Below are 19,646 nucleotides of genomic sequence, written 5' to 3'. Positions count from 1 at the left end.
TTACTTGTTTATTTACATATTGTCTGTCTCCCCCAACAAGACTATAAATTCCATGAAGGAAGGGACTTTGTTGGTTTTCTTCAGTGCTCTAACTCCAGCTCTTAAATTAGAATCTGACACAGAGTGTCAGATGTTCAATAAGTTGTTGAATAAAAATAATACTAAAATATTACAGAAAAGTTACAAACAAGAGAGAAAGAATAAAACAAAATTTCATTTTTTTGTACATAATTGCATATCTCTAAATTTGTATACTGGTCAACATAGCATATGTGCCTAATACATAATTGTTGAAGAAATGAACCTGTACTATTATTTTAATGTATTTTTTCATCTTTTTTTTGAAAGAACACATAGGTTTTTACATAGTTGTAATCATCATTTTTTAACCTAAAATGTCATTATTCAGCTGAATAACTCATCTTATTCACCAGATTTGGATATAATAATTTGATGTCATTTCCAAAAATCAAACCCATTTTCACATTAAAAAGATGTGTTACCACAAAGGCTACACAAAGGTATATGCTAGAAGCCACAAAAAAAACAATGAACTCATCATTTCTAATATCATAATCATCTCTCTCACTAGTATCATTTAAAAGAGTCATAGTTATTTTGGGAGGCAGACTGCCACAATGAGTTAAGGTCATAAATAGTTAGCCAAAACATTCTTGCAAAAAAAAAAAGTTGGAGGACTTACACTTCCTGGTTTCAATACATACTACAAAGCTATAGTAATTATGCCTAGGTGGTATTGTCATAAGAAAATAGACTTACAGATCTATAGAACATAACTGACTGACCAGAAATAAACCCCTACATTTGAGGCCAATTAATTTTCCACAAAGGCACCAGTGCAATTCAATAGGAGAAGGCATAGTCCTCCAAAAAAAAAAAAAAAACCTAAGACAATTGGACATCTGTATACAGAAAGATGAATTTAGACCATCACCTTACACATATGCAAATATTAAGTCAAAATGAGTAATAGACTTAAATATAAAAATCAAAACCTATAAAACTTAGAGGAAAACATAAGAGTAAGTCTCTCAGACCTTGTGTTAGGAAAAGATTCCTTAGTTATAATACCAAAAGCTCAAGCAATAGAAGAAGAAATTGAGAAACTAGACTTCATCAAAATTAAAAACATTCACTTTTCAAAAGACACCAGCAGGCAGTTCACAGAATGGGAGACAAAATCTGCAAATCATATATCTGATAAAGTCCAGAAATATACAAAGAACGCTTATAACTCAGTAATAAGAAGATAACCCAATTTAAAACTGAGCATAAGATTTGAATGAATATTTTACCAAAGTAGATATAAGATGGCCAATAAACACATGAAATGCTGCTCAGTATCATTAGTTATTTGAGGAATGAAATTTAAAACTATAATGAGATACCATTTCACAGGCACTGAAATAGCTATAATCAGAAAGAAGAGCAATGACAAATTAGAATGTGGAGAAACCGGAACTCTCATCATTGCTGGAGGGAAAGTAAATTGGTGCAGCCGTTTTGGAAAATAATTAGTTTCATGAAAAGTTAAACGTAAATTTACCGTATAACTCAGCAGCTCCACTACTGCATACCTACCCAAGAGAAATGAAAACACATGGCTACACAAAGACTTTCACATTAAGTGTTCATAGCAACATTATTTATAACTACCAAACCTGGAAACAACCCAAATATTCACCGACTGCTGAATGAATAAACAAAATAACATATATTATACTTGTGTTGATAAATGTATATTTCTATGCATATACATTTTAACAGATGTTTATATATCTGCATGCTAAAATGACATATTTATGAAGCTTTGTAAACTATGTATATATTTCATCACATTCATAAGAATATGGGCACATATATAATTTCAAATTAGCATCTCTTCAGTTTTCAACCCAGATGCAAATCTAGTTGCAAATTCTAGCTCCACCACTTCTTAGCTCTGTGGTCATGGGCTAGTTACTTAACCTCTCTGAATCTGTACTAGTAAAATATGGGTGATAGTGTACACCTTCCAGAACTGTGGAATTAAATGAGATAAAATGTATAAAATGCTTAGCACTAGGCTAGCACGGGGTCAGTTCTTAATAAATCACACCCAGTATTATAATTTGTCTTTTTGGAGTTTTAGTTGCAAATCCAGTTGCTTACTAATATTCAGGGGTGAGGAGAAGGAAACCATTTTGTGCAGAGGAGAGAGCTACTTCTCCCCTTCTAGGTGTCTGACTTTTTCACTTAATTTCTCAGAGCCTCAGTTGCCAAAATCTGTAAAGGAGGATAATGTAAGTCATCTCACAGGACTTATGATTAGGAAAATTACATTGAAGTGCTTTGCAAACTGCAAAATGCAAGGTAAATAGGAAAGTGCTATATTATTATAGCCTTCTGTTCCCATCAATGCCACCCGCAATATGTTTTTAAGAGAAACAGAATAACTACTCTAGGGGGATGTGCAGTCATTTCTCATCCTGGGAGATTATAAGGAAAGAACATTTTCATGACCATGGTGGTGGTAGCGAGTCATTTTCAAAATAAATTTTACCCCCTTGTTGTTTGAATACAAAGCAAGAACTGGGCTACTCCATATCTGAGGCACTGTCTGCCTGTCCTCATGAGCTATCAGGCTCAGCTAAATATGTCCCTGGCCAGTATGTGAATAATCCCCACTGGTTCCGAGACCTCCATCCACCACCGATGTGACATTCTTTGTGTTCAAATGTCTAGCTGACGTCTGATGCTTAAAACAGCCTATGTCTTCACCCCTCTCTGCATTGTCACAGCCTGTACCACCACTCTTAAAAGGCTATCGCAGGCACTCCCAGCACCAGTTGCTAACCAGCCTACCTACTTGCTTCCCCTGCCTGCTGCCGGCTGCCTTGAATGCCTCGTGCACGGAGCTCCTTGTGGGTCTGACAGAGCAGGGACCATGTCTACCTTCGGCTACAGGAGAGGACTTAGCAAATATGAATCCATCGATGAGGATGAACTCCTGGCCTCCCTGTCTGCCGAGGAGCTGAAGGAGCTAGAGAGGGAGCTGGAAGATATTGAACCTGATCACAGCCTTCCCGTGGGGATGAGGCAAAAGAGCCTGACCGAGAAAACACCCACGGGGACATTCAGCAGAGAGGCACTGATGGCCTATTGGGAAAAGGAGTCCCAGAAACTCTTGGAGAAGGAGAGGCTGGGGGAGTGTGGAAAGGTAGGCTCTCAGATTTTTTTTTCTTTAGCTGCTCCCACGGCCCTACCCCGAACCCAGGAAGCTGTTTTTTCTAACTTTTCAGCCCTCCTCACTCTTCTTTTCTTATAACCCACTTGTAGCTGCTATTGAAAATCTTCTCAGGCTGAAATAGTCATCTAACTTTATGGCCACCCAATGGATTATATGTAAAATTCTTAGTTGGGGGTCCTATGATTGACAAGGATGGGATCTTCAAGAAGAAAATAATGCACAAGCAAAGCATGGGTTTAAATATTTTGCCAAACGTAAGTCTAATTTGAGTTATAAGTTGGGGATGTGGCATAATAGAAATGCAGATGTATTTATATATGTGTATAGATATGTGTGTGTGTGTGTATATATATAGTGGTTAACTACATTTATTTTCTTCTATAAAGACAAAAGTGTGTACTCTGGTTGCTTGGACTGTGATGGTGACTCCAGTAAAAATAATTCTTTTTTTCCAACAGCAGGAGGTGTGGGGTGGTGAGAAGTATATGGGGCTGAGAGTCAGGGGACCTTACTTCTACTCCCTGCTCTGTGCCTAACTTGTAAGATCTTCAACAGATAGTCACTTCTGCAGGGTTCTCTTTCCCATCTGTTGATGGAGGACACTGGATCCAGTGTTTCTTTTGTGAATCAAACACCCTTTTGAGATTTTGCTAAGTTATGGACCTTCTTAAGAAAATGAACGTGTGCTTGTGTAAACATACACAAATTTTACATAGAATTTCAAAATGATGACACACATCCTGAAACCCACCTAAGGACCCAGGTTAAGCATGCCTGCGTAGATGATCTCTAAGATTCTGTTCTATTTTATAATGGTGATTCTAAGGCCAGGAAATGTGCTTATATTAGAGGTCAGACCTATTAAGCTCTTGTTCTCTGACCTGTAAACAGTTACCTTGAATTTGCCAAATGAATCATTCACAGAAGGAAGTTCAAAAGACTAAGCCCTGGGAAAATATTATAGTAATGACAATAAGAATGTCAAAATAACAAATTCCTGAATTTGTGGAAGAATACTGGTCAGGAGCGACAGTTTAATACCTCTGTGCTCCACTGGAATCATCTCAAATCAAAATGGCCCAAAGCCAATGGCGAGACTTCCATGGTACTAATCTAGGCGCTGTTAGATGATCTTGATGATAGGGTGTGTTGGCCACATTTTTAGCAAGATATGTGTGAGCTTTGTCCATGTCAATCATCGCAGGAAGGGCCACTGGGATCAGGCCAGGATCTGCCAAGGCCACGGTGGCTGCCTGCATTGAGGGGCTGAAGGAGTGGGGTGGTGGTGAGAAGGAAGGATACACATGATGTGCCAGGATTTGGGTTGGTCAGTTCCTCCACAACCATGATTTTCAGAGGTCTTTTTTTTTTTTTTCTGATGTGGAAATGTGTGTCCAAAATCTGATCAAATATAAGAAGTATGACATTTTCCTAAGAGTTCTTAAAGATTTTCCTTAATAAAAAGATTAAAATTGCCTCATAATGTCCAGGACAGATAGCCATTGGAGCAATAACCCAGCAGAGGCATTTAATGTCATAATGTCTTGAGATCAGTGGGAAACAAAGGGCAAAGCCTGTTGTCAGCTGTTGATGGAACCCACTAGCTCCTGCCAAAGGTTTTGCTGATCCCTGATCCCTGCCAATAGCTTATCAGCTCAATTAGAGAGGCTGTATGTTGATAAACTTCGATTCCTTTCTCAGCTAGTTAACTTTTCTCCCGCTACCCTTTCCCTGCTGGCTAGTTATCTCTGGAGTCACAAGGAGTGCTGTGCAGAAGCTTGCCAGTGGAGGGTGTCAATCCATTTCCACTCCAGGAAAAAGCTCAAAGCAGCTGACTGGTGGCTGCTGGGGGAGGGGGACGGCAGCGTAAGTGAAGAGCAGCCCAGTACGGACCATGAGAAGGAGACGATTATCAGGCTACTACTGGCTCTGTAAATGCTTGTGAAAATCATGTTCAACCCCTAGGGAATGACAGCCTCTGCCCAGCTGGACGCACACAAACTTATCCTGCATTAAACAGCTCCAAGGGGCCTTGTCAATCCAAAGATCTAGCTCCCCTAGCTTGAGTGTCTGCCGGGCTTCAGGCATAGGTGCCAATGAGTACATTCATTTTACTTCACTGAATTCTTACCTTCTGGACGTGAGAACTGAGACTAGGAGAGGTTAAGAAGCTCATTTGAGATTAACAGCTTCTGGCTGAAATTCAAACCAAGTTCTGTTGGCACAAAGACTGTGATTCTCAGAATGTGGGTAATAACAACATCACCTGGGATCTTCTTAGAACTACTAATTCTAGGACTCCCCCAGACCTGCTGAATGAGCAACTCTGGGAATGGGGCCCAGCACGGTGTGGCCTCACAAGCCCTCTGGGTGATTATGACACACACTGGTTTGAGAGCCACTCAACTCTACTGCAGTTTCTTTGAGACTCCCCTCCACAGAGCTTTAGTGATTTGTCTAAAATCAACCCACTCTTTATGGGTAGAACCAGAACCAGAACGGAACCAAGACTCCTTGTTCATGTAATGGTGCCAGGGAGGTAATGAGGAGAAATGGTTAGACACCTTCTTCTTTTTGCCTAATTTATGCCCTAAGGGTACCAACATCGCCCCCCAGCACCTCATGCCCCGCCCCTCCACCATCCCCCCCCCTATTCCTGCAAGGATCTGGGTTAACTACAGAGCAGTGGCAGATAGGTGATCTGGAACAGTGCAGTCAGTACAAATGCCAGAATAATTTTGAAAGTAGGCAATGATTGTTTTTACATCCTCCTTCCTCCCTCTCTAGACACCTTTCTCCCTTCCGCTGTTCTTCTCTTAGATGTCCCCCACCTAGGGTGACTAACCATCTCAGATTGTCCGGGACTATCTAGATTTTAGAACTAAAAACTCTGCTTCCTGGGATACCTTTCAGTCCTGGGCAAACCAGGACAGTTGGTCACCTTCCCCCGACCCCAGCCCCATCAGTACTTTTCTCCTAGGCCTTGTCCTGACTCTCAGGGACTGTTAACCAATGTCAATTTAGAGCCATTCCGTTAACAAATTTTATTGAGTCCCTACTACGTGCTGAGCACTGTGCAAGGTGAGCAAAACAGACATCATCCTTGCCCTCACCCCACAAACAGTCTGTTGAGAAAAATGACAAATCATTAAATAGGTACTTTATTGGAGGAAGTACAACACTGTGGGAACACATCACAAGGATAATTTGAGGAGGTGTCAAAGACATTTCTGGAGGAAATGTCATTTATATGTTACAGGACAACTCATTGCTGGATAACAGTTTCTCATATGACTTCTCCAGATACATTTAAGGGGAAAACATCTCTTGCAGATAAAGCCTAAAGTTCTTTTTAAAAACTAGAGGGTACAATTTAATGGTGGCATGACAGGCAGTATACCTTGAATTTTGTGACAGGTCCCTCTCCTCCAAATACTGAAACAGCTAAAAACATATACTTACAACACACACACACACACACACACACACACACACACACACACAGTATCACTCTCCCTCCTGCTCCTGAACAAGTGAGTAAGTTAAGACTGGAGGAGCCAACCCAGGAGTGGCTGACCCCTTCCCCAGGCCATCACTTGGTGCCTGCCACTCCAAACAAGTGGATAACTGGAGGCTATTTTGTGGTAGCAACTGGGCAAGCAAACCTGGAGACCAGCACAGTGTTTTCCAAAGCTCATTCCATATGCCTCGGGCTGGGGTCAAAAACATTTCCAGTACGGAGGGAAGAATCAAGGCTTTGGGGACAGGAAAGCATCTCAGGGCTTTAGAGAAAATAAAGGACTAAAAAGATAGCATTAGAGAAAATCGGACTGTGTCAGCAAGTTCGAGATTTTTATTTTATCAGAAAAGGTAGCAAGAAAAAGTAAGATGGGGTCACCTGAGCTTCTCAGTACAAAGAGTCTTGTAAACAGGAAAGACAAAGATGGAATGAAATTGTGTTTGCCTGAAAGTCTCTCATAATTGATACCTGGTAACTAATTTAAGACCATCAGGCTGAGGCAGTGGCTTGCTTCAAGATTTTCTACTGTTCTCTGCTGTTCCACATTACGGTTGGAATCTAGTTGGTGCCAAGGGCGATTATCTTTCCCGCCTCGTGTCTCCTGCAGTCCTGTCTCATTTAACCCTGTGATAACATGAGATTTCAAGCTGATTTGCTGAAAAGGGTGACCTGATTGAGTTTCTGCAGAGAGCTGGGTTTTGACCTGCTGCTGCCCTGAACGGCAGCCCTGCCCCCTTTGCTTCCTTCCCCAGAGGAAGGACAGAGACCGCCTCAGCTTTCAGGTGCTGCAGGGTCTCTGAGACCCTGTGCCAGGCTCTACCCCAGAGGGACATGCCCCGCCTCTGTCTACACTGAGACAGGACAGGGCAGGGGGCTCTGGGCTCCTGTCACATAGGCTATAGGAGGCAAATTGGGGGAAGAATTTTTGAGCATTAAGAAAGGGAACCCACGAACCTGTTGTATATTTTTGTTGTCACTTGTATGTTTGGGATGGAGAAATAAGGAAGGACAGAGGGGTGATTCCCTAAGGGATAGTCGAATTTGCTAAACTGTAATAGACTAGGAGTCAAGTAGTTCAGAAGAGGTAGTTAAGGGAACAAACATTTTATCAAGGGCTTTCCAGAGCAGAAGTTCCGACGTATCTGTTCAAACTGGTAAAATGCTAGCAAACTTTTATTCAATAAACTGCATTCTGGATATTTATTTTGCAGAAAACAAAAGAAACGTTTGTAGAAAAAGCTGTTGGGCTATGCAAGGAAATATTAACCTTGGTCACCCAAACTAGAGAGATCAGAAGGTGGTGATGAACTTTTTTTCTTATATACTTCCGTATTACTTGCTGTGTGTTACTTTTTTTATTTTTCTTTTTAAATTTATTTATTTATTTTATTTATGGCTGTGTTGGGTCTTCGTTTCTGTGCGAGGGCTTTCTCTAGTTGTGGCAAGCGGGGGCCACTCTTCATCGCGGTGCGCGGGCCTCTCACTATCGCGGCCTCTCTTGTTGCGGAGCACAGGCTCCAGACGCGCAGGCTCAGTAGTTGTGGCTCACGGGCCCAGTTGCTCCGCGGCATGTGGGATCTTCCCAGACCAGGGCTCGAACCCTTGTCCCCTGCATTAGCAGGCAGATTCTCAGCCACTGCACCACCAGGGAAGCCCACTGTGTGTTACTTTTTAAAAAATTGACCGAGATGTAATTGACATATCACATTGTATGAGTTTTAGATGGACAACATGATGATTTGATCCATGTATGTATTGCAAAACCACGTGTTACTTTCGTAAATTTTAAAAATGTGCTTAGAAATGACGAACTTAATGATGATATCATGCTCTTTAGGTTGCAGAAGAAGACAAGGAGGAGAGTGAGGAAGAGCTTATCTTTACCGAAAGTAACAGTGAGGTTTCTGAGGAGGTGTATACGGAAGAGGAGGCCGAGGCCGAGGAGGCCGAGGAGGAGGACGACGAGGAGGAAGAGGACAGCGAAGGAGAGGAAAGAACGATTGAAAACGAGAAAGGGATGAATGGATCTGTACATTACGGTAGTGTCAGTTCCGACAGCTCGAGGCCAGAGACGTTTAAAAGTCAAATTGAAAACATCCATCTGACCAACGGCCACAGCGGAAGGAACACAGAGTCCCCGGCTGCCATCCACCCCTGTGGAAACCCGACGGTGATCGAGGATGCCCTGGAAAAGGTGAAAAGCAATGACCCCGACACCACGGAAGTCAATCTGAACAATATCGAGAACATCACGTCGCAGACCCTCACCCGCTTCGCGGAGGCCCTCAAGGCCAACACGGTGGTGAAGACCTTCAGTCTGGCCAACACGCGCGCCGACGACAGCGTGGCCACTGCCATCGCGGAAATGCTCCGAGTCAACCGTCACATCACCAGCGTCAACATCGAGTCCAACTTCATCACGGGCAGGGGCATCTTGGCCATCATGAGGGCTCTGCAGCACAACCCCGTGCTCGCCGAGCTGCGCTTCCACAACCAAAGGCACATCATGGGCAGCCAGGTGGAGATGGAGATCGTCAAGCTGCTGAGGGACAACACCACGCTGCTGAGGCTGGGTTACCATTTCGAGCTCCCAGGACCAAGAATGAGCATGACCAGCCTCTTGACCAGAAACATGGATAAACAGCGGCAGAAGCGGATGCAGGAGCAAAAGCAGCAGGAGGGGTACGAGGCAGGAGCCAACCTTAGGACCAAAGTCTGGAGAAGAGGAACGCCCGGCTCTTCACCTCTCGCATCCCCCAGGCCCTCTCCCCGGTCATCCCCCAAGCTCCCCAAGAAAGTCCAAATTGTGAGGAGCCGTCCTCCATCTCCGGTGGCCCCGTCCCCTCCTCCTCCGCCGCCGCCGCCCCCTCTTCCTCCCGAAAGGCTGCCCCCCCCTCCTCCTCCGCCTCCGCCCCCTCCGCTCCCAGAGAAGAAGCTCATCACGCGGAACATCGCAGAAGTCATCAAACAGCAGGAGAGCGCCCAGCGGGCCTTACAAAATGGACAGAAAAAGAAAAAAGGGAAAAAGGCTAAGAAACAGCCAAACAGTATCCTAAAGGAAAGTAGAAATTCCCTGAGGTCAGTGCAGCAGAAGAAAATGGAAGACAGTTCCCAACCTTCTACCCCACAGAGATCAGTTCACGAGAATCTCATGGAAGCTATTCGGGGAAGCAGCATGAGACAGCTAAAGCGCGTAAGTAACCCAAGGGCAGACCCTGGGGCGCAGACCTAGGACAGGAGCCGGCCGCCGCCGCACAAGGGTACCAAAGTCGCCTCTCAAATACTTAATCACTATTTTAAATGTTTTAGTATGCCAGCAGGCTACCAAATTTGGAGCAGTTCACCAGATAGCACATTTCCATTTGAGAGATGTGCCACCTTCATGGCATCTCAGTCTTTTAAGGGCCAGGCTCATCTTAAGATACTTCAATCTAAAAAAATCCCGATTTCCTTAATAAGAAAGTCAGGGCGTATCATCTACATTCCAGAAAAGATTCATCACTTGTCAAAAATTTTACCACAGAGTTGCAAGTGATTTAAAACCTACCTTATAATATAAAATTTGAGTACCACCCAGCAATAATCTATATCTGAGTTCTTCCTGGAGAATACTGCTAAAGACATACTCTACAGATATTTTTTTCACTTTATCATTTGTACCGTTTTTATTGAAAGAAAATCCCCTATTTTTGTAGGTGGAGGTTCCAGAAGCTCTGCGATAAAAACCCGATCTTTAGAAGAGGATGAAGAATTATTCAGTGGTATTAGATAAAATGCATTGTGAGATGTTTCTAAAATACCTTCTTCAATTTGAAATGTTCTCTGACTTTAAAAGTAGCCTCACCCATTAATTCCAAAGAGAATTTTAAGAAACTACCTGCATGTTTCTTCTGTAAATATGAAAATAAACTTCTTTTTTATGTCATGAGATTTGTATTGGCAAGAAGCAGTTTATTTAAACATGCTCTGGCTGTGTTGGTAATTCTGAGCTGTAATGAGTTAATGAAATGTGCTGTTATTTTTGTAATCCCAATAAATCTGGATTGAAGTTTTTCGGGTTTTTTTTAAACAAACTAATTTTTTTTTGTAAATTGATATTCACATCTGTCAGGTATGTGACCTTGCTAAATATTAAAAATATTACATTCTCAGCCGCCCCCCCCCCCAAAGGTTTGGGTCGTTAGCATTTGCCTTTGTTTTCTCATGTCTAAGAAAATCTGATCAGAGCTCTCTCTGAAGGTCTGGAATCAAGAACCTTCTTAAAAGTCTTTTTGGTAGTGAGATAAAAGCTTGGGAAAAGACCCCAAACTGACCATTATCATCTTAGATGCATGGATATTGGACCCAGGATGGCAGCTGACACTCCCATATTTCCATAAGGCTGATAGGTACCCAGAAGTCATTCAATCATTTATAATTAAAACCAACTATTTCTGGAAGAAGAAGAAAAAAAAAAAAACAGTTGAAAGTTAGAAATCTCTTGGTAGAGAGGAAGTAAGTGCTAAGGGAACGTCTGGAAGATAGGCGCCCCCCCCCCCCCCGAATTCAGAGCTATCTTGAGGCTGATGCTAAAGATTTCACCGTTCAAGTCTCCTTTAAGCTCTCCCTGGATGAGCTTTAGTTTAATGGGTCTCAGCCTTTTTGTGCTCTGAATACATAGCAGTGATGTCAGAGTCCACAACACACATCCAGGGACAAGGGTACATGTATTTGCAATCATTCTACCCCACCTCCCTCTCACTCAAGAAAGATCTGAATTCAGATAAGAGAAAGACCTATCAGAGATTCCCTTCATTCCACCCTAGTGCTCCTCTCCAGTTTATGAAAGCTATAAATCTCCTCTAAAGTCCTTTGTATTATCTATGATTAGCAGTGTTTCCTTTGTGTCCTACAGAGTATGACAGTGGTCCTGGCGAGCTCCCTGGGCCACCCGTTTAATAACTGTTTCCTGACTTTGTGTAGGGAGTGACTGACATTTTCAGAACTAAGTTGTGTACTTTTCACAGCAACATTAAAAGGTGCTCTCCCCGGTTAGTCCATGAGGAAAGCCAGGCTCAGAGGGGCTGGGGTTGTCTGGGAGCCTGTGTGTTTCAGAAGCCTGTGCTCCTTCTGCATCGCTGCCCGTCTCTGCTTGCTTCCGGGCTCAAACGCCCCACCCTACGAAGGCTCCCTGTTCTTAGAATAACAGTGGGGATTTCAGTTTCCCTTAGTAGTGACTTCACTATTTTACCCCTTCTCACTAGTGTTTACAATCATGTTCTTTATTGTTGCACAAAGAAATAAAAGCTAAAATGTAGGTTTTTAAAAGGTGTGTACGGGTGTGTGTGTGGGGGTGTGTGTGTGTGTGTGTGTGTGTAGTGAATTTAGGACAGAAAGCCAAGACTGACCTTCCTTTCCCCTGGCCTTTGTGTGTGCATGAGGACGGGGCTCTTCTGAATGCAAACAGCTTTCAGCTCCATCATGATGAGGCAGAGGGGCAAATGGTTGCTGATAAAAGGGTCCTTTGATAAAACCATGTGTGAATCCCAGAAAAAGAGGGTGTGTAGAACCAGGAGGGAGAGGCTAGTTCCTGGGCTGCTGGGAGCTGCTAGGGCTGTGGAAACCTGCCAGGCCTTCTCACCAGAAGTGATTGGGAGACAAATATTCTCTCCTTCACGTTTTAAAAGACTGCTTTGCTGGAAATTTTTGGGCTTCGGGAGAGAGCAGCGTGCACTTACGAGGCACTTCACAAAATGTAAATAAAGATATCCTCACAGTCAACCCACAAAACAAAATATTACAAAGCCCCTAATAAGACAAGTGTGATATGGTCAGGCACTAAGTTGGCACGTTTTTCATTCAGGAAAAGCATTTCTAGGATGTGATTTCAGAATACAGCACTGTAAACAGGCAAGTTGTCATGACTCCTCTGCACAGAACAGGGATCCTGAGTTCATCCTTCCTGCAACCTCACGGAGCTGGTATGAAGACCGGTTAGTTCATCCGCTCTAAAGAGCGTCCAGCTCACTGGGAGAGAGCCTGTCCAAGACCAGATGAAGTGTTTAGACCATGATTTATATCTGCACACTAATCTCTTAAAGTACGCCTCATCCTGATTGAAACAGGGCCAGGACGCCGAGTCTCACCCTGCTTCTTGAGCCCTGCTGCCACAGGTATTCAATAACTCAGTGATTTCATACCTGCCGTGATGTATGTAGTTGCTCCAAGTGAGTGAGAGGGAAGAGGTAATAACAGATGGCAGTGGCCGTATTGAGAGGCACTGAAGACTGGGGTAAATCGATACATTCTTGAAAAGACCTCTTAACTACTTCATTTCCAGACAAGTTCACACTGTCTTTTCTTTGTTTCTCTGAGGTTTGGAAGGTGGGGTTTTGTCTCTATCAGTCATCAAATAGCGGATGTAAAAGACAAAGAACTGAGGTAAGAATTACAAAACTCAGAAATATGGTACCAATACGGACACACCCAACTTCCACAACTATTTTCTGAGTGCCTACCATGTTCCAGATACTTCTGGATGCTGAGGATACACAGTGAACGAAGGAGATAAGACGCCTGTCCTCCTGTCACTTACAGTATAGGAGAGGGAGCTGACACCATTCTTTCGTGCATCGTGTGTCTGTGTATCAGGTACCCCCTGTGAATGAGGCACTCTCCTCGATGCTGGGGAGACCAAGTTGAATTAGAAAGTGTCCTCCAGTGCCCAGCAATGAGGATCCTCATTCCTTCCAGAATACGCAGTAAGAACTGAGCTAGAGGCTGGTGTAGGGTCCTATATGAGCACTGAGGAAGCCTAATCAGCTCAAGCTGGGCTTAGCATACTTCTTCTGTAAAGAGCCAGAGATATTTAAAACAGCATATAAAATATTTAAATATTTTAGATTTTGTGGGCCATTTGGTGTTTGTCACAGCTATTCAGCTCTGCCGTCGTAGGGTGAAAACAGCCACAGACAATACGTAAGTGAATGAGTGTGCTGGTGTGCTAATACAACTTTATTTATGGACACTAAAATTCAAATTCCATATAATTTTCATGTGTTGTTCATTTTCTTCTTTGATTTTTTTTCAGCTATTAAAACATGTTAAAACTCTCCTTAGTCTGCAGACTGGACAAAACAAATGTTGAATGCATTTGACTTGTGAGCCACAGTTTACCACAGACCCTGGACCAAAAACAGATAAGGGGTCAAGAGAAGCTTCTCAGGGAAGGTGACACTTGTTTTGGATTTTTAAAGAGAAGATACCAGGCTAAAAAAGGAATCAAATGGTAGGGGTGATGAATGAAGAGAGACATCTGAGTTTGAGAAAACAGGGTATTATAGAAAATGGTAGAAAATCATAGGGTTAATGTAATTCTATAAAAACAAGAATGTGACAGGTTTAATATTTTAGTTTTTTTTCTAGTATTGATAATTTTGGTGGATTAAGAATAGTACTAGTATGTAGTTTCAGTATGGTCTTTTCTTTTTGCAAAAAAGTATGTGATCATTAAGAAAAACTAGAATATACAGATAAGGTAAAAAACATAAAGAATCCCCAAAGTCTCACCCACACAGAACTACTGATAACCCTTTAGTGTATATCCTTTTAGATCCTTCTTAATGCATATTTAAACACACATATAACTTTTTTTCTACAAAAAGGGGGAAATAACACACATACCATTACATAGCCTACCATATTTTATTTAAGCAATTTTAATAACTTGGATATTCAGGTTATTTTGATTAGACCGCTGATGTTGGAATTTAGTTTGTTCCAACTTATCTTTTTGAGTTATTCTAACTTTTTAACTTTCCCTAAAAGCCCTTAGAAGAAATGATTGACTGAAAAATCACAGCTAAGAAGCCATCTCCCAGTTAGACAAGAGTTGCGAGTACATCATCATTGTGGTATACCGAAACTGGAAATTAGATTTCAACCAAATTGTCATGTTTACCAGTTTTCTCTCAGTCAAATTATACGCCTATCTGAACCACAGAGGCATGTGTCGGTAAGACGCATTTCAAAAAGTCCATTCAATTTTCTATGTCTGAATAAAAAGCCTGGGAGGGGCTGAGAGTCACAAAAGTCCGTCCTGAGCAACTCAGTGTCAGCTAAGGAATGTGGATTCATTATGAGAGTCATGGTGAGCACAGAGGATTTTAGGCGGAGGAGTGACATGGTGTTTATACAGCTTTACAAAAATATGGCTTGCGTAACTGAGAGAGGGATGGGCTCAGTGAGGCCCAGGCTGGCGACAGGAAGACCAGTTAGGAGACCATTGCAGTGATCTAGAAACAAAGTAATGCAGACGAACTGACCGCTGTGTAGGTATGAAGAGGTCAGAACAGATAGAGCAGAGACTGAGAAAGCGCACGCTCCACAGAATTTAGTTACTGGTTAGACGTAGGGAGGAGGAGGCAACAAAAGAGAGAAGTCTAGGTTGATACGATCCTGGCTGGGCCATCTGGGTGGGTAGTGGTGCCACAAAACAGGACAATGGCATAAGGCAGGAGCAGGGTTGGAGGAAGAAGATGAGCTCAGTTTTGAACAGTATCGTGTCTGAGGTGCCTGTCCATTTGAAAGTAGGGATCTAGATTCATGGGGTGGGATTTGGGCTGGAAGTAAGGATTTGGGGGTTGTGTATGAGTAGCATTTCAAGATGGGGGTTTGGAAGAGGTCACTCAGGGAGACCATGGAGAAGGGCAGAGGCTGAGTATGTCCAGAGAGAAACCAGAGGAATGTCAGGTGGCAAAGCAGAGAGTTGCACTAAGGAAGGGCCAGTCGGCAGCATAAGATGCCTCAGTGAGTTCTGGAGGTTGACAGGGTTCACTTGAGCCGGTGATCTTGGTGGGAGCAAGTCCATGGGAGCTGTGGAGATGGAAACTAGACTGTAGGGGTAGAGTGGGGCGACTCTACCACTGCAATGAAGAATGTAGCGCGATGCTTCAAGTAATGGGCATGCTGCTCTCTTGCAGAGTCAACCGGTCCACAAATCTCAAAATTAAAAAGGCACATCTTCCCGGTATGTCATTATATTATATTACATTATATTATATTACATTACATTACATTACATTATATTATATTATATTATATTATATTTTCACATACACAAATATACACATACATTATCATTTTTACTCGATCTGAGAAAAAAATGTTATATGTATTTCTCTGTAAATACATTTATATATTATATACATGCTTTTCCTCATGTCAAATAAAAATGACATATATGTGCATATACATGTATATATACAGTCTAGATAAAGTTAACTGGAAACCTCAGTCCACCTCTGTGACAGTCCAAAGTCTTCTGCAAGATTTCTGAGAATTTCTGGGACGAATTGGCTGGGGGCCGGAGGTTTATCTGCCCATCGTTGTCTCTGGCTCCACGCACCAAGCATGCATCTAGCAAACCTATGGTTTAACGGCCCTATTTCAAACCACATGGAAATGGACCTGTGGCAATCAGCCCTCTTTCTTGGTTTCCACAGGTTCAACATTACATGAAAATTTGGGAAATAAAGGTAAGGTTGACATTACAGCAACACAAATGACTTCATATCAAACATGAGATGTTATAACAATAACAGAGGGGCTGATTCCCCATCAGAGATTTTTTTTCCCCATTGGCTATTTTATCCCACATAATAGTCTGTATTTTCTTGTTAGTTTATTACACTTTCCTCTTCTCTCATGATTCACCTTCATTGCTATCCTCCTAAATCACTCCTGGGAATTCCAGATTCTCTTCATTTTGTTTTGCACAGCAAATTCAACTCTCTCCAACCCCTGGCGAAGGGCAGCTCCAGTCTACCTTTGCATATCCAAACTGGTCAGAGTGGTGCAGATCAAAAGGTGCTTTTATTTAACAGAAGCCTCCCTGAGGTTATGCCTGTGAATAGAATTTCTCCCCTTGAAAATGGCATATCCTCTCCTTGATCACCACAAAAACCTTTGGTGGGTCACTCACAATCTGTTATCCGGACTGTTGCTTCTGAACTGGTTTCTTCCTAACTGGTTCCTAACCAGTTGCTTCCTAACTGGTTTCTCTGTCTCCATTCTCCCTCACCCCACATTGGTCCTCCACGTGCTAGAGTGAGATTTTTCCAAGATGCAATTCTGTTGACATCAGTCACCTGCTTGAAATTCTTCCGTGGTAACCCATATTCTGCAGAATAAGCTTCAAATCTCTTGGCCTGGCAAACATGGCCCTGCTGATCTTTCAGCCTCATCTGCCCTCACGTGCCCTGTGCTTAAGCCATACTAGCATCGCGCAGTTCACTGAACCAGTGATGCTGCCTCTTGACACACACCTTTCACATACCATCCTACCTGCCTGGAATTCCCCTCCCACACTTTACCTCAGGGGAGCACCTACTCATTCTTCAAGAGACCTTGAAAGATGAGTAGCTGATTGAACCAAGGAGATGGGGAACAGGGCGCCTTTCAAAGGAGACTCTATTCTCTTCCACACTCTCCCTGGGTGACCTCAACCAAACTCCTATCTTTAAATTCCACTCCTACCACGTGATGCCCAAATCCTTACTTCCAGCACAAATACCACCCATGTGATTCTAAACCCATACGTTCAAAAGAACAGGCACCACAGACACAACATATTTAAGGCTGAACTCATCTTTTTCCTCCAACACCTGCTCTTGTTATATTCTGTATTCCACTATCTCGCAATACATTTTACCTTGCATTATATACTATCTGTGTAGATGTCTTAATCTTCCTACTATCCTACTGGATTCTATATCCTGGAGATCTGGGACTTTATCAGCAAGCACTCAATGCGTATATCTGAATAGATGGAGATGATTAGCTGCTCAGCAACAATGAAGAGACAAATGACAGTATCTTCTCTCCACCCCTCCCAGGGTGGCTGAAGGGTGATGCGGGACCAAAAACGATCATGGTTGAGAGACCAAGTTTAGAGGCGAGATTGGTCCCAGGGTCTGTGACAGGGCAGGACCTACGCGTGGAGGCTAAGGGGCTCCAAGGAGCGCATCACTAGGGAGCAGCCAATGGTAGGCACTCCCTCTGTGCGCATTGCAGGGCCAGAGCTCTAAGAATATCTGCATCCACTCTTGCTGGCCCTCCTCTCTCAAAGCCTCACTCCACCCCTTCTCCCATGTGATCTGGGGCCATGGTCAGGATGTAGTCATGAGCGGCTGTGCAAGCTACAGTCGGGAGAGTGTTCGGGTAAGCCGAGGACTGACAACTGGCAAGTGGAAGTCCTGTTCTCTACGTCCTGAGGTCAAATTAGTATAATCCTTAAACCCCTAAATCTTGAATTCATTAGACAAATTTGCACTCTGAAGCAGAAGTCTTTACTCTGATATACTATCTATTTGTACATTGGCTATTTTGCACTAATTTTCAGACGACTAATCACTTGTTCCATATTGAAACTTTGTGTAATTTGCCATCTAGTCTTTATGACAAGTTCAGCAGGTTCTTAGCAGCACGACTTTTGTGGGGTTATAGATTTAGAAGTTTTAAAAAGTAAGCATGTATCTGAAGTCTAGCCATCTCCTCTGATTGAAATACTGTTGTCACAGCTGGTACTGTTTAGTACCCACAGCTAAATTCTCTGTCTTCCTGAATGAAATCTCAGCTGATCCATCTGAGTAATCATCATTACATAAACACAAAAACAAATGATCTAAAGTCAGTCTCAAGTCACGATTTGAAATTTGCCCTCAACTGTTGCCTCATAGTTGCAGACTATGCAGGAGACCAGCAGAAAGCTGAAAATATCACAGTCAGAAGGAGCAAGACCGTACTCACCAACGTGCTGATTTATTTTTCTCTAAATGCTGCCAGGAAGTTTTGGTGATTCTTCTCCGCGACACTCATAAGAAGGTTAACAAGAATCTTGATCTGTCAGCACTTGTTGGGATGGTAACTAGGCTTTTACCCCAGAAGCTGTCATTAATAAATTTGTTTTTAAAGAAATGCAAATTATTTTTAACAGAAGCAAAAAAAAAAAAAAAAAAAAAAAAAAGGCAAAACAAATCCAGCTTCTTCTCCACACGTGATATCCACAAGTTAAAAGTCACCATTGGGGTGATAAAAAATATGAAATCAATGAAAAATGCTTAAGGAAAGAGACACACTGACAGAGATTACTTGAAATTCAGAGAGAAGATTCTGAGGTAATTCCAAATAAATTCTTGTGTAATCATTTATTGAGCATTTGGGATTACTCAAACATGCCAGTTACCTAATCTAATATTTAAATGGAAAAAATATTTTAATGGTGATGGAAGGAAGAATGGGGATTGGGGATGAGCAAACAAAAAAATTATGAAAGATTCTATTTACTGAATACTCCAGAAATCTGAGGCTGTACCAATCTCAAAACTTGCCTTGGCTTGCTTTAGTGGCTGTTGGTTTGGCTGCATGATTTTAACATATTTTCCTTCCTGCTTTTTTTTTTTTTTTTTTTTTTTGGAAAACAGAGAATGACAGCATTTCCCTTTGGGTCTTTACATGTGCAAAAGCAGAACAATCCCAAGCCTTCTACATTTGATGTAAAGATATTGGAGTAATATTTTGATTTTTTATCCAGATCATTGCTGGTGTCTTGACGCACCTGAGAGGCCGGGAATTATAGTGGTCGAGGGTACATCCTTTGTATTAAGACAGACCTAAGTCTGATGCTCAGCTCTGCCATTTACTATTTAACTTGGTGTAAATTGTTTGTTTCATTTGCCTTGGCTGAAAAATTGGGATAATAACTTCCTCATGTAAAACATTTCATGTAATACCCAACATTTAATAAGTGGTCCAATAAATAGTGGTTAGTATTATGATGGGTCCTTTTAAACATGACTTTTCTCAAAGGAAAAACATCTCAGTTATGAAGGGTCTGGG

The 19,646-nt window shown here is 42.3% G+C and overlaps 1 protein-coding gene across 1 annotated transcript; it reads left to right on the top strand.

The window, feature by feature from the left end:
• Positions 1-2,829: 2,829 nt before the first annotated feature.
• Positions 2,830-10,822, top strand: LMOD2 (leiomodin 2). The gene is made up of 3 exons (XM_059933480.1): positions 2,830-3,220; positions 8,608-9,963; positions 10,466-10,822. The coding sequence occupies exons 1-3, from the start codon at positions 2,948-2,950 to the stop codon at positions 10,490-10,492; spliced, it is 1,656 nt and encodes a 551-aa protein (XP_059789463.1). The 5' UTR covers positions 2,830-2,947; the 3' UTR covers positions 10,493-10,822.
• Positions 10,823-19,646: the final 8,824 nt, after the last annotated feature.

The sequence above is a fragment of the Balaenoptera ricei genome, chromosome 9 (genome assembly GCF_028023285.1).
Source record: "Balaenoptera ricei isolate mBalRic1 chromosome 9, mBalRic1.hap2, whole genome shotgun sequence".
Taxonomy (NCBI): domain Eukaryota; kingdom Metazoa; phylum Chordata; class Mammalia; order Artiodactyla; family Balaenopteridae; genus Balaenoptera; species Balaenoptera ricei.
This window is presented reverse-complemented; position numbering and strand designations above follow the sequence as displayed.

Excerpts from the sequence above, each read along its gene's own strand:
- LMOD2 (XM_059933480.1), top strand. The coding sequence starts at position 2,948 with ATGTCTACCTTCGGCTACAGGAGAGGACTTAGCAAATATGAATCCATC. Across the intron at positions 3,221-8,607 it reads GGCTGGGGGAGTGTGGAAAG|GTTGCAGAAGAAGACAAGGA; the intron begins GTAGGCTCTCAG and ends CATGCTCTTTAG. Across the intron at positions 9,964-10,465 it reads GCATGAGACAGCTAAAGCGC|GTGGAGGTTCCAGAAGCTCT; the intron begins GTAAGTAACCCA and ends CTATTTTTGTAG.